This window comes from Alnus glutinosa, chromosome 9 (genome assembly GCF_958979055.1).
Source record: "Alnus glutinosa chromosome 9, dhAlnGlut1.1, whole genome shotgun sequence".
Classification (NCBI taxonomy): Eukaryota; Viridiplantae; Streptophyta; class Magnoliopsida; order Fagales; family Betulaceae; genus Alnus; species Alnus glutinosa.
This window is the reverse complement of record NC_084894.1, coordinates 1,126,603-1,140,092: the sequence shown is the minus strand read 5'-3', so window position 1 is coordinate 1,140,092 and position 13,490 is coordinate 1,126,603. Positions and strand designations below refer to the sequence as shown.

Sequence of the window (13,490 nt, the reverse complement as noted above, 5' to 3'; positions counted from 1 at the left end):
CAGCTATAATCATCGGATGTTGAGTAAAAGGAGGGTATTGTGGGTCTCCATGTAAGATGGACGTCGATGGGGTGGGCTGTGATTGTGGTAGCTGTGATATTAGATTATGGCAGTGGATAGGGAAGTTAACCCAAAAAAAAAAACAAAATACAATGGAGATGCGGGGTATCGATCCCCGTACCTCTCGCATGCTAAGCGAGCGCTCTACCATCTGAGCTACATCCCCTTCGTTGGTTTAGTTCCGTAAAGGTATTATTTGTCTATTTGTAATATGGTTCTCATTGACTAAGCTATGTTCCAACTTTATTATAAGGACCAATTGAAAAAGAAATTGTATTACCATGTTGTAAATCACAATGGTCTTAGTTTTTCCTTTTGTTGTGCTATAATTTAAATTATTATTTTTTTTTTATGACAAGGCACCCAAGAGACATGGTTAATTTTGGAATGTCCCCAAGAAAATTATTGGACAGGTAAAATTTTTGAACTCTTAAAGCATTCACACCCTGATAGCCGAATATTATTTTGATTAGCGAAAATGCAAATTTAGGTAAAATTGTAGCTACATCTAAATAGCTACTTTAGCCCAAAAATTGGTGAGCAATTATAATGCTCACTAAATTTTATGAAAAGAGAGTGAGACTCTTGATAAGACATGCACGTCACTTTGTAATGGTAGGTGCTTTGAAAAAAATAATATTTAAATAAGTTAGTGAAAGACTAAAAATAGATAGTTTAAATAAAGAATGAAATGTAAGTGCTTTTAAAAAGTTTGTCATTAAAATATAAAAATGTGATTTTTTATTTTTTATTTTTATATCTAAAATTGAGAAAGAAAAAAAAACTTGTTGAAGTGGATGTGAATGCCCTATATGAGAAATGCTTATCCAAGGCTTGACTTGCAACTTGAACTTCCTCCTTGGAGTCTATGATTCAAGGTCTCTACTCAAGTTTTAATCTTTTGGTTATTTAAAGGTGTTCTTGAGAGATGTTCAACAAGCAAGAAGTCCCTTTCTTAATTTCTTTCTTTATTCTTTTCTTTTATTCTTTTTTTTTTTCTTTTATTTGAGCTTATGGTGTTTAACACTTCACCACCTATTGATGTCTCAACACTTGTTTCTATATTGAATACAATACTCAATGACAAAGGGGAAAACGTTAAAAATTAGTTTGTTTGTTTTTTTTTTTTTTTTTTTTTTAAGTTAAATTTGGGATTCCCTTAAACTCATTACTTTGGTGTAAACAACATGCCATGCGCAATTATTGGGCTCCATGACAAAAGAGTTTATCATTTGAGCTCACTCCCACCTGCAAGCAATTTGTAGGTGGACAAAGTTTTCTCCAAATTGTCCCTCAAATAAAATAAGGTTAATAATTTGTGTCCCCATATCAGTTTGGGTCGTGTCGTAATATTGACCCGTTTAATTAAAATAACAAAAAATTGTCATCCTTAAATGCCGGATTCAAATACTGTCGAGACATAGGTATAAGAGTATATAAATCAACTATAATATGGTCCATTGAATTAAACTAGTTAAACCCTACAACCCTAACCCTAACTATATAATATTCCTTACCAATTTCCCTATTAACCCCTATATTATACCTTAACATCATGTCAAAAATTGTCGGCCCTGCTATTAAGCTAACATACGGTCTTAAAGAATATGATTTTCATATACAATTTTTTTATAGGATTAACAAATAATTAACAAATAACATGCAATATAAAATTCATGATAGACTAGGTTAAATATATATATATATATATATATATATATATATATATATTCTCAGAACTTTTTGCTTTGTATATAAAATACATTTTTTGGATAGGATTAACAGAAATGTTGACTTTGCAGCAATTTTTGTCCTCGGCCCTCGGTTGCCTTGGATTCTGCTATAGATTGCAACGTGACATATCTCAACTTTTAATAACAGAGGCTCAAAAGCTCAAATAAGCTCCGGAAGACATGGGTAGGTGTTTGGTCCGCTGGTCTCATGATCAAAAAGCCTCTGCTGCATCCCTTGACTTCCTTTATGATTCAACCAATCAGTTCCATTCACCGTGCTAGACTTCCATGGACTGCACCACATCTGACAGCAATTGGACTTTATGTCCATGGCTTTCAACGGCCTGATTGCCCAATTTGCCCAAACTTGAATTGAAAAATATTCGAACGTTGCGTGCGGGAAATGTCACCTTTCTTATGGCAAAGAAAGCAAGAAACATCAGCAAAAGACAACAGTGAGTCACTGTTAAGGAAGACAACAAAACCCCGTCCCCATTAGCGTATATGTTTATACAGATGTAAGAAAACCAACAAGGAAAACACACTAAAATATTGTCCAAAATATATATGTGTTGTACAAATCACTAGGTGACCAATGTGCATGGAGGCAATCCAAATCTTGTCTTTTTGACTCTGGTTTGATTTTATTGGCGTCCAAATCAGGCTAAGACACGCATTTCTGGGAGCCAGCTTTCACGGATATTGCTCCACCTCACCATTCACCTTGTCTACTTTTCCTTGGGATCCAACTATGATACGATTATTGAATACTCAAGTGGATTGAATATTCAGGCCTTTGGGCTCAGAATCTGATCTGGGTATCACAGTTCTTGGCCAATTTGCACTGTTTGTTCCCTTCTTTGCGACCTTTTGTTTGTTGATCAGGTGCATGGGTTCTAATTCTCATCTGGGTGCTGCAGTTATTGGTTAGTTTTTGTTCTCTCTGTTCTTTGTTTTCTCTCTTTGATGTTGACTGATCAACCAAATGGACTTAAATCTTCCTCTGGATGCTGATGTTTTTGGTCAGTTGCATTTTCTGTTCGTTCTTTCTTTCTCTCTCTTTTGTTCATTGGAAGTGTGTCATCTATGGTGGAGAATTGCACCTGTTCATGTTGTTAATTTTGCTTGTTTGGGGTTTGAAAAGAAAGTTGAGTTTGCTTTTGAACTAAATTAACTTCTATTTTTCGGCTGCATGTGGAAAATGCCTAGAAAATGAAACGAGTTAGATGCGGAATTTGATTTTCGAATGCTAGTTTTGCTTTGATTTTGCCTTTCTGGTTGTACTTTTTCTTTTATTCCCCCTTTTTCATGAAGGATGAAATTTTTTTTTGTTATTTTGCATATTCTTAACTTGTGGTTCATACTAAGCTCCAGATTCGCAGTTTTTTCCTCTTTTCTTTTCTTATCTAGAATCTAGGTTGTCAAAATTTGGCTTGTGATTGTTGTTTCATTTATTGCCTTCCATATTGTGTGATACCACCGGCAACATATTAGCAATGAAATCTTTAGAATTTTTCTTCCATAAAATTTTCTCCAGTTGTTAAGAGAATAAAAAGAGATTATACTTCCAATTTTTTAACATAGACTTTGAAGCTGCATAGACTTTCATTAAGTTCTGATATGTGTAGATTTCCAGATTAATAGTACTTATTTCCTTTACTAGTTACATCGGTCTTTATCAAATTCCTTAAGATGATCCCTTGTCAAATTGGTCTCCACTTTTCTAAGAAGGATTTCAATGCACTTCAATTTTTACATTTCCTTGAAAATTATAATGGATTTCTCAATTTCCTGCCTTTGTTAACTGAAATCAAGCTTTGATTTCATGTGACACAAAACAAATTTTTGTTTAATATATAACCTACAGCAGTAACTTGCAGTAACTGAACATCTGGTGGTGCTCTGTATGACTAGATAAATCCATCTATATATGACAAAAGGTGATGCTAGACAGTAGGTTTTGATATCAATCTGATTTTGAGGAGAGGAAGATACCATCATTGACAATTGAGGGAAGAAAACATGTATGCTGGAGGAGGCTTCTGCCATGAAGTGACTGAGTCTTGCACTGCATCCGCGGATTTGGATCCGGCAAGTTCCAGTGCCGAGTTAAGGAGTTCTGCTTACAGAAAAGCTGCCTCTGGTTTAGGTGGAAATCCTGGAAGGTCATCAAACAATGATGTGCATGAGCTACTTGAGTGCCCTGTTTGCATGAATCTAATGTACCCTCCAATATACCAGGTATGCTCTAGATTCTGAACTTACAACCTGCATAATTCTGGAGAATCACATTTTCTTTACACACCTTAGTACTTCCTTTGTCTAATTGAAAATCCTCAATTTATAGTCATGGACATTATTGCTTATAAAAGAATTCACCTTTCTCTCAGACAAAATGTGTTGATTGTAATTTATGAAGCATTCACTGTCAGAACAACCAGAAATTGTGATACAAAATCACAAAGAGTTATCTTCAATCAGTTCAGAAAAATCCAAGAATGATATTAAGTATTTAGTCATGGAGGGGGTGGGTGAAATCTGTATGAGCAGGGTGACATGTAATTCCAGTTGGCTAATTGCCAAATTTGTTATCTCAAGTAGGGGCGAAACTAGCTTATAGCTTGGGGGCTACAGAACCCCCAAAAATTTAAAAATTTCCCCAGTAGTATATATTTTTCTGAAGTAAACCATCAAAAATTAACCCCCCCCCCACCCCCCCAAAATAAATAAATAAATAAATATTGTCCCTATAGAGTATTGCCTTTCCCAAAACTCTTTGTAAATCTCATATTGACCAGTATTTTAGACGTGATCATGTTGAACGCACCATCCTTCATGGCTTCATCATTGACCCCTTTTCCTGTCTTATTTTGCAATTAAACAGAGTCATAAACTGCTTGATTATTTTAAGCATCTTTAGCCGTTTACTGCACACTGCATTACTTGCAGATATTTCTATTGAACTGTTTTATGAAGAAAAAAAAAAAGAATGTTACTAATAGTAACTTACATTATTTTATGCCTTAGTGTCCAAATGGCCACACTCTATGTTCAAACTGCAAGGCTAGAGTGCACAACTTTTGCCCCACATGCCGCCATGAGCTTGGAAATATAAGGTGCTTGGCTTTAGAGAAAGTAGCAGAGTCACTAGAGCTCCCATGCAGGTACCAAGTATTGGGTTGTCACGATATATTCCCATATTACAGCAAGCTCAAACATGAGAAACACTGTAAATATCGTCCCTACAACTGCCCTTATGCTGGAGCTGATTGTTCGGTCACTGGTGATGTCCCACTCCTTGTCATGCATCTCAAGAAGGATCACAAGGTTGATATGCAAGATGGATGTACTTTCAGCCACAGATATGTGAAATCCAATCCTCAAGAAGTTGGAAATGCTATATGGATGTTAACTGTAAGAGTTGTTCTCTCTTCAGTAATTACGGATTTTAATGATATTTTGTCACTTTAATATAAAATAAGATAAAAAAGAAGAATATACATAGCTTATTATGTCAACAGTGCTCTTTTCTGCCATTTAGTTGGCTCTCAGAAAGAATGGGTAGAAATAGGCTTATGCTTAAAGAAAAGCTGGAAAAAGGGAGCCATATTTAGCACTCTCTTGTCCTTTACCTAATGGTAGTCTAATGCAACTTTTTTCTTTTGCAATCAGTTTTATTTGATTTGCACCAAACATTTGAAACCACCTTGCAATTCTTTCATCTGGTTCAGGTCTTCAACTGCTTTGGCCGTCAGTTCTGCTTGCACTTTGAGGCATTCCATCTTGAAACGGCGCCCGTTTACATGGCCTTCCTGCGATTCATGGGTGATGAAGATGAGGCCAAGCAATTTAGTTACAGTCTGGAAGTTGGCGGAAATGGCAGGAAACTTACATGGCAAGGTATACCAAGGAGTATCAGGGATAGCCATAAAAAGGTAAGGGATAGTCAAGATGGATTAATTATTCAGAGAAATCTGGCACTCTTCTTTTCTGGCAGCAATAGGCAGGAGTTGAAGCTGAAAGTTGCTGGTCGTATATGGAAAGAGCAATGAGATATTATAATAACTACTTTAAAAGGCTGAATAGATAAATTCATTTATTACACTGTAAATGGGTAGATTCTGTGTTTCTTGTTAAATTGAGATCAATTATCATTAATTTGCAATCTAGGAAGACAAGGCATCTTTCCTTGTGATGACTTTAATGTTTGATGGTCTTTCAGATTTACCTGACATGCATAACTAAGACCTACTAACCATGTTCATGCAATGTGAGGAATTAGGCATATGGAGGATTGACAAACTCTAATAATTAGGTGATACTACAGCTTCCACAATGATGAACAATATATCATATCCATTATGCAGATCAAAGGCCGAAATGCTTGAACATCTATTCATCTATTACCACTTCCCCCTTGTCTGGGTCTCTTATCATGGCCTTACATAACCAGGAATTTTTATCCAAGGGGGTTAAAGTATGAAGACAGTAACTCTGCAGCCTATGGCCTTACAATAGTACTGAAACTTCTTTTCTTTTATGTATTACTTTTTTTTTCTTTTTTGTGTTTCTCGATTGTTTGGATTTTCTACTAGGTTTTCTCAACTTCACAAAGGGTACGAGATGGCACTCGAAATCAGCCTGTTATAGATGGCCATGGTTCTAGTTCTGATAATGATGATCCACAAGAATAGTAAGAGTCAAGTATTGCGACTAGTGGACAGATAAGGCAAATTAGGCTCTCTCAGAGATATGGCTACACAGATTTGCTAGCTATGCACTTATTGTGGCAGATGAAACTAGGGTTAAGGAGCTTTCCACTTATTCAAAAGTTGTCACAAGTAGTGAGTAATGGGTTGTTGCCATGAATGAGGAGATTGAATCTCTTTATTATAAGAACTAGATTTGGGAATTGATGAAATTGCCTAAAGGCGCTAAGACTGTTGGGTGCAAATGAATCTTCAAGAAAAAGAAGAGATCCTAGGGATTGAGGATACTAGGTTCAAGGCTCGCTTGGTGGCAAAGGGTTATAGTCAAAGAAAGGATATGAACTTTAATGAGATTTTCTTTCATGTTGTAAAACATAGCTCTATTCACGTGTTGTTTGTCATGATTGCTCTATTTGATTTGAAGCTTCAACAACTTGATGTGAAAAATACTTTTCTACATGGTGAACTCGAGAAACCATCTATATGCATCAACCAGATGGGTCTATTGTTGAAGATAAAGAAAATCATGTTTTGTCGATTGAGGAGATAATTATATGGCTTAAAACAATCTTCGAGGCATTGGTACAAGCACTTTGATAGCTTTATGGTCGGTCACGGTTACTCTGTGGATGATATAGTTATTGCAGTCAAAAGCATGTTGGAAATTAATATATTGAAATCTCAATTAATGGGTGATGAGTTTTGTTAGGTTTTATGATTGGCAAATTTGGAGTCTAAAAAAATTAATGTAAGTGAAATTTAGTTGGGGTAGTTTTTACTTAGGCTTGATCTCAAAATCCTTCAAAATTGTGAAGAACCAAGGACCTCGGTTGATGGTGGTCCGGACGAGGGTTCTTATTAAGAATTAAATGAAGCCCTTGAAAAGGTCGTTCATTACTTCGCTCGCAATAGACCCGAACGAGCCAGATCCAAGAGGAGATTCGAGAGCCTCATTCATTAGCTCAGCTACTAAAGGTATTGGCAAGCATGGTTCATTGAAGTTCAGAACTCACTCCCAAAAAGCTCATTCACAAGGGTCGTTAGGTGTAGGTGTAGACGTCGTCAAGTTATAAGTCGTGAAATCCTTGCCTGGTTCGGACGAGTCTACTTATGCATTCAGACATCATCGTCATAATCACGCGTTCCAGTGTTTTAATTAATTAAAAGACTGAGTTAATGGGTTGGGCTATTTAAGCATCATTATGCACGACTTTCAATGCTATTGAAGTTGTCATTCATGTGAGCTAAGAGAGAACAAAGTAATCCTATGTTTTCCCTTCTAAATCTCTCTTAGAGATTGTTTAAACCACACTCAAAACTGATAATCTTCAACCACCAAGGTTCTGAATTGCAAGAGAAGACTCGATATAAGAATTGACCAACGGTTCTGGAGCTACTACAATTAGAACAATGAGTAGTTTGATCGATACAAGTGAGGTGTATGTTACAAAAGTTTTATAAGTGTGAAGTATTTGCTATTTGAATTCTTCTATAGTGGATGAGTTTTTTAGATTTAATTGTTTCGAAGTGGCTTTACCTTTGAAGAGTTATTTAAAGAGTTTTTACTTTATCACCAAATTGTTGTATGTTATTGTTGTATTACTTTGCTTACTTTGGTGATTGTTGTGTAGTTGCTTCATTTTTAGTTGGCGGGAATTTTTGGAAAATACCCATTCACCCCCCTTTAAGTGTTGTTTAGGGTCAATTGGGAAATTTCAAGTTTGAAATGAAGGGATGGAGATTGATGGGATAGAAAGAGGAAAGTAGTTGTCACAAAAAAAAAAAAAAAAAAAAAAAAAGTATTAATTTATCGTGTGATTGGATTATTTTTAATCAACTTTTTTTTTGGATCTTAAAAAATTATTTGTCACACGACTCACACCAAAGGTAAATAGTAAAATAAATTGATTAATTTGGAAATGCTATTCGTAAATACGTCACACCAGGCCCCCCAAGCCCCAAGGTTCTCTCCAAAAAAAAAATTAAAAATTAAAAAAATTAAAATTTTGTCCTAAATTTTATTATTTTTTCTAATTTTAGCCCTCTTAAAACTTTTTTTTTTCAATTTGACCCCAACTTTGTGGGGCTGGCTCCGCCCCTGGTCATGTGAATCTTAAATGCTATTGTTTTATGCTTTAATGATGAATAGTACTTGGTAGTTGATAGTTTGAAAAATAAGGCACAGCCTGAGAATGATAGTTCAACAAACTATTTTATGTATCAAGCCATGTAACAACACCTCCATCGAGGTAAACAATCTAGACCGTCCAAATTTGTCTTATGACTGTACTTTGATTCATCGTCTAGCTAATTCCATATTATGTGATAATCGCCAACATTTTATTAATTAAATATTTCGATTTTTTTTCTTCAACAAATTTTCTCCAGATTTTTAGGAGTATAAATTAAAAGGAAATTATATATAATTGTAAAATAATGTGAAAAAAAAAAATTGTATTTCTTTGTATTTCATAACTACACAAAAACAGGACTTATTTATATTAGAGTGAGTTCGATCAAAATAAGAAAAACCCAATCAAAATAAAAATTAGACAATTAATACAAAATAATTCATAATAAAATTGCCATTTTCCACGGCTCATGCATGCCAGAGACCATGACCAGCTTGGCCTGGAGTCTTAATGGGGGAGGCTTTTTAAAAAAATAATTAAAAAACAACTGGTTGATTAAAGGGTTTTTAATTTTATAGTAGAGCAAGTCTTTGTTGCAGAAGGAATTAATGGCAATTGTTGACACAATTTGTGAATCTGACACGAAATTAACATGTTATAATTAGGGTTGAGAGTTCTAACTCATTTAATTAAATTGATTAAATTAGGATTGACTTATATAGTCTCATACATATGTCTCAATACAATCCGAATTTGACACACGATATTTATGAATAAAAATTTTATATACGACCTGCGAATCCCACACGAAATTAGCGGGTTAAGATTGAAGGGTTTGACCAATTTAATTAAATGAGCTGTATTAAGGTTAACTTATATAATCTTATACATATACCTCGACACAACCAAAACTCGAAAGCGAACACGAATAATTTTTACACCAGTAAATTAGAGCACTCATTTTTAGATGCCAAAAATTGAATTCTTCCCATCAAATCTCCCCAACCAAGTTGTGGATTGATGTGTGTGTGTGTGTGTGTGTGTGTGTGTATATATATATATATATATATATATATATATATATATATATATATATAAAATAAAAAAATGAAAGAAAGAAGAAGAAGAAGAGAAGAAGAAGAAGAAGAAGAAAAATATAACAAGTACACGTAGAGAACACAAAAATTTATATATATGGTTCGGCACGAAAGAAATTCACTGAAAAAATAGAGTAAAAAAGGTGGATAGAAACACTCAAAATTCCAAGTCTCAATAGACTCGATACCGAACTCGATCTTTAATTAGATATATAAAAGGTGAGGAAAAGCATCAGTCCTCAAGCCTCCCTCATTTATTCATATATATATACAGAATTTTTTTGCATCAAACAAACAAAACACATATAAAAGCTTGAATATATGAATAGTTAATTGTTGTATATATATATATATATATATATATATATATATATATATATATATATATATATATATATATATATATATATATATATCAGCCTTATCTGTCATTTAAATAGAGCTATGTAAAAGACCATTTGATGCAGAAGTGTTTGCATTAACTACAGCGCAGTTGAGTCTAATTTCTCCTTCTGTTCCCGTCAACACGCTGATATTCCCCATTTTGATCATCGATACCACAAAGTCAGCAAAGAAAGTAGTCTGGTTAGCACTATAGCTATTAACAATGTCAATGGTAGATGTATCAGTCCCTGTAGTTGAGAACAGCTCTTGATCACTCTGCAGCAGGCCCTCTTCGAGTAGAAGATTAGAGTAGTAGAAGTTGTCAAAAGCATCCGGCGTGGTGAGGTCGAGATTGGTCAGATCAGTCCCCGTTCCGTTCTCCGCGCATATTCCTTTGAGAGTTTCTAAGTAGGTTGAGTTCAGGGTCGGATCAGGATTGCCAGTGCTACTGAAATTGTATAGTCGGTCGCTGAAAGTACGACAATGAGCCCGTCCAAAAGTGTGAGCACCTGAATATTATCATCATGCATGCCAAATATTCCTTATCAAAACGTGTATTGTTTGTTTCCATCACAAATATGTCATTTTTGTCTTCAATATATGTGAGATCATTCACATTTCACATTGACTCTATAACCTTGCTCTTTGATCATTTTAATTAAAAAAATTAGATTTTTTATATTTTAGCTACTCACTTTTCTAAAACACCTATATTTTGTCTGGACTATTCCGTTAAAATAGTTTTTTTCTCAAGAATTTCTAATTCATTCTTTGTTTATTCTCTATTGAGAGGAGAGAGAGAGAATATTAAAGATTAAAAATGCTTTGTTTTTTACATTTTAGTAAGGGCATCACCAACAAATTCTCTAAATTTTAGCTAAAAAACCTATTTTTTCTCTTTTAACTAATACTTTTAACAAACTTCATACACCAAACTTTTCAAATATTTCTCTATTTTAACTAAATATTAATTTTTTATTAGTTTTAAGCAACCACTCCTAACAAATATTGAAGAGGAGGGAAAAGCGAAAAGTGAAGTGAAATGGGAGAGAAATTCTAAAAAATGATAAAAATAAATAAATAATAAATAATTGAATAGTTCATAGAATTTGTGAGCCAAATTTGGAAAGGGTTTTTGACGTAATCTATTTTGAGGAAAGAGTAAAGAGCTTGCTAGTTGCATGGAGCAAATTTTGGTTTTTCTCTAAAATTTAACTTGGTAAAACTTTCAAAATAAAGAGCTTGACAAGGGTGTCTTAAGTGAACCTTGCTCACCAAATTTTGTGAGTAATATAGCAGCTCACCAAATGACAAATATTTCTTCAAATTGCGAAGCCGGATGCAGCTAATTAAAAGCATTCACAGCAAGCTAGCCAAAACGTTAAAATGGGGAGAAAAAAAGGCTCTCCATCAGGCTCACCAAAGTGGTAACGTTTTTTATGATCGACTCACCAAGTAAAATATCCCGGCCAGCCAAGATAACATTCGAACGAGAATGCTCTGAGTTAGTAGTTAGCAACAGTACGTACTTACCAGAGAGGGCAACCAGATCGGTGGTGTTCAGGCCGAGGTCTGAGAACTTTTGTTTTAAAACATCTAGGCCCTCGGAGGGTCCTGGAAGGTCATTAGCAGCAGTTCGGTTTGCTGTTGTGCCATCCCTTCTTCCAAGTAAAACATCCCACGAGGGACCTCCTGCCTGCAGTGATATTTATTAGTTTGTCTGAAAAACAAAATTAAAGTTTGATCGAAGAGATCGATCCAACGGCGCGCGTCTTGTTGTTTTGTATATACCAGTGAAACTGCTGCTTCAGATGCAATGGCGAGGATATCGGCGCAGGAAACTATGCCGGGACAAGCGCTTTCCAACGCAGTCTTTATGTCATCAACAACACCAAAACCCCTCACTGAGTCTTTATTCGGGGCAGCATCCTTCTCGCTTGCTATGGTGTCACTGTTGTTCAACAAAATTGATCCATCACACCCCTACAATTAACAAAGTTAATTAGAGAATTAAAAGTAGTTGATTCCCAAGATTGAGGAGCTGGGGAGATCGACGTACGTACATCGACAAAGCAATCATGGAAATGAAGCCTGATAAGGCTGGCGCCAATCCGGGTGTCGGTCAGCAACGCCGTCTCAATGATTCCACGTACGATGCTCGACACGTTTGAACATGTTTCATTGTAAAATGTTGGAGTCAGATCTCCATTGCATAATGATCCGCCAAGCAAAAATGCCAAGAATAGACCTATCACAGTAAAGTAAGAGGAGGAAGAAGAAGAAGAAGAAGACATCTTTCTCTGTAAACAAGAACGACTTGGATGTTTAATATAGAGCAAATTGTGGTCCTTTATTTATAAATTGACAAGCATGTTACTTACCCACATACAAAAATAAGAAAAAATAATAATAATAATAATAATAATAAAAGTATATGTTTTATAACACGTTTGGCCGTTTGTTGTCGTACGTAGCGGCTCTAATAACACAAATTCAGACATTAAGGTTTCATTTGTTTAGGCGTTGTTATGTATTTTTTAGTGTTTGGTACAACTGAAAATGATGATCAACGAAAATTATTTTTAATTTGACAAAAAAAAATAATCTCTTTAATTTTTGTAAAATGATTTGTTGTTTTTAAATCCGTAAATCATTTTCTGATTTTAAACTTCTCATTCTTGCACGCACGTTTGTGGAGTCCTCCAGCACCGGCCATTGAAGTTTGTTCATAACTCGAATTTGTCGCTGAAGGTTCCCAGATTTCAGGATTCGATCACCAGAATCTGGCAGCACTGGCTAGATTTCAATCACCGTCTCCAGATTCCGGCAATTTGTCTCATTCCAACAATACTGACCAGAATTCGGCCATTGTGCTAAATTTTGGCGTAACTGGCCGAAATCTGTGAAGTGTCGTCAAATTCCAGCCACATCACCATAATCTTATCACTAGTCACTTTTTACTGTCAATAATTTTTTCGTACAAACCAAACATAAAAAAAAAAAATTTACATTCAACACAAAAAGATGATTAAGAATTTAAGAGAAAATAGTTGCAAGAATTTGTTTACACAAGTGGGTCTGGCATATAAAGCTATTTGGATTAAGTAAGCTAGTAATCCTATCTTTTAAATTATTCAAATTTTTTATGTTGTCAGAATCCTTGACAAGACGTTTGGCGCAAGTGAGGTATAAACACACCCCATACGTTGGAATTTGGATTGGAAAAGTCTAAAGTTGATTAGAAATTCAATTCCATTACATAAGCATCCATCTTTGAAAAAGTCTATTGATTATAAATGCATAAATTTTGTGACTTTAACATAGGACATTTATTCCATGTTGGAGGGAATATAAATTGTAATCACACTATAGGCA

At 34.9% G+C, this 13,490-nt stretch overlaps 2 protein-coding genes and 1 non-coding gene across 5 annotated transcripts; 1 reads left to right on the top strand and 2 right to left on the bottom strand.

Moving 5' to 3' along the window:
* Positions 1-153: 153 nt before the first annotated feature.
* TRNAA-AGC (transfer RNA alanine (anticodon AGC)) lies at positions 154-226 on the bottom strand. Its single transcript has one exon. It is a non-coding gene; the product is annotated as a tRNA-Ala (tRNA).
* Positions 227-2,319: 2,093 nt separating this feature from the next.
* On the top strand, positions 2,320-5,988 carry LOC133877213 (E3 ubiquitin-protein ligase SINAT2-like). Of its 3 annotated transcripts, none has more exons than XM_062315467.1 (4): positions 2,320-2,719; positions 3,674-4,034; positions 4,821-5,207; positions 5,525-5,988. In XM_062315467.1, the coding sequence occupies exons 2-4, from the start codon at positions 3,816-3,818 to the stop codon at positions 5,843-5,845; spliced, it is 927 nt and encodes a 308-aa protein (XP_062171451.1). In that variant the 5' UTR covers positions 2,320-2,719; positions 3,674-3,815; the 3' UTR covers positions 5,846-5,988. The 3 variants fall into 3 exon arrangements, with proteins under 3 accessions (XP_062171451.1, XP_062171452.1, XP_062171450.1); XM_062315468.1 differs by having other exon boundaries at positions 3,664-4,034; XM_062315466.1 differs by having other exon boundaries at positions 2,321-2,719; positions 3,708-4,034.
* A 4,124-nt stretch (positions 5,989-10,112) lies between these two features.
* On the bottom strand, positions 10,113-12,426 carry LOC133877211 (peroxidase A2-like). The gene is made up of 4 exons (XM_062315464.1): positions 12,179-12,426; positions 11,907-12,098; positions 11,649-11,811; positions 10,113-10,624 (listed from the first exon to the last, which is right to left on the bottom strand). The coding sequence occupies exons 1-4, from the start codon at positions 12,407-12,409 to the stop codon at positions 10,164-10,166; spliced, it is 1,047 nt and encodes a 348-aa protein (XP_062171448.1). The 5' UTR covers positions 12,410-12,426; the 3' UTR covers positions 10,113-10,163.
* Positions 12,427-13,490: the final 1,064 nt, after the last annotated feature.

Bases quoted from the DNA above. Each gene is read 5' to 3' on its own strand.
- LOC133877213 (XM_062315467.1), top strand. From the start codon at position 3,816: ATGTATGCTGGAGGAGGCTTCTGCCATGAAGTGACTGAGTCTTGCACT. The intron at 4,035-4,820 runs GTATGCTCTAGA...TTTATGCCTTAG, and splicing joins TGTACCCTCCAATATACCAG to TGTCCAAATGGCCACACTCT. The intron at 5,208-5,524 runs GTAAGAGTTGTT...CATCTGGTTCAG, and splicing joins ATGCTATATGGATGTTAACT to GTCTTCAACTGCTTTGGCCG.
- LOC133877211 (XM_062315464.1), bottom strand. From the start codon at position 12,409: ATGTCTTCTTCTTCTTCTTCTTCCTCCTCTTACTTTACTGTGATAGGT. The intron at 11,812-11,906 runs GTATATACAAAA...ATATCACTGCAG, and splicing joins CTGAAGCAGCAGTTTCACTG to GCAGGAGGTCCCTCGTGGGA. The intron at 10,625-11,648 runs GTAAGTACGTAC...GATAATATTCAG, and splicing joins CGATCTGGTTGCCCTCTCTG to GTGCTCACACTTTTGGACGG.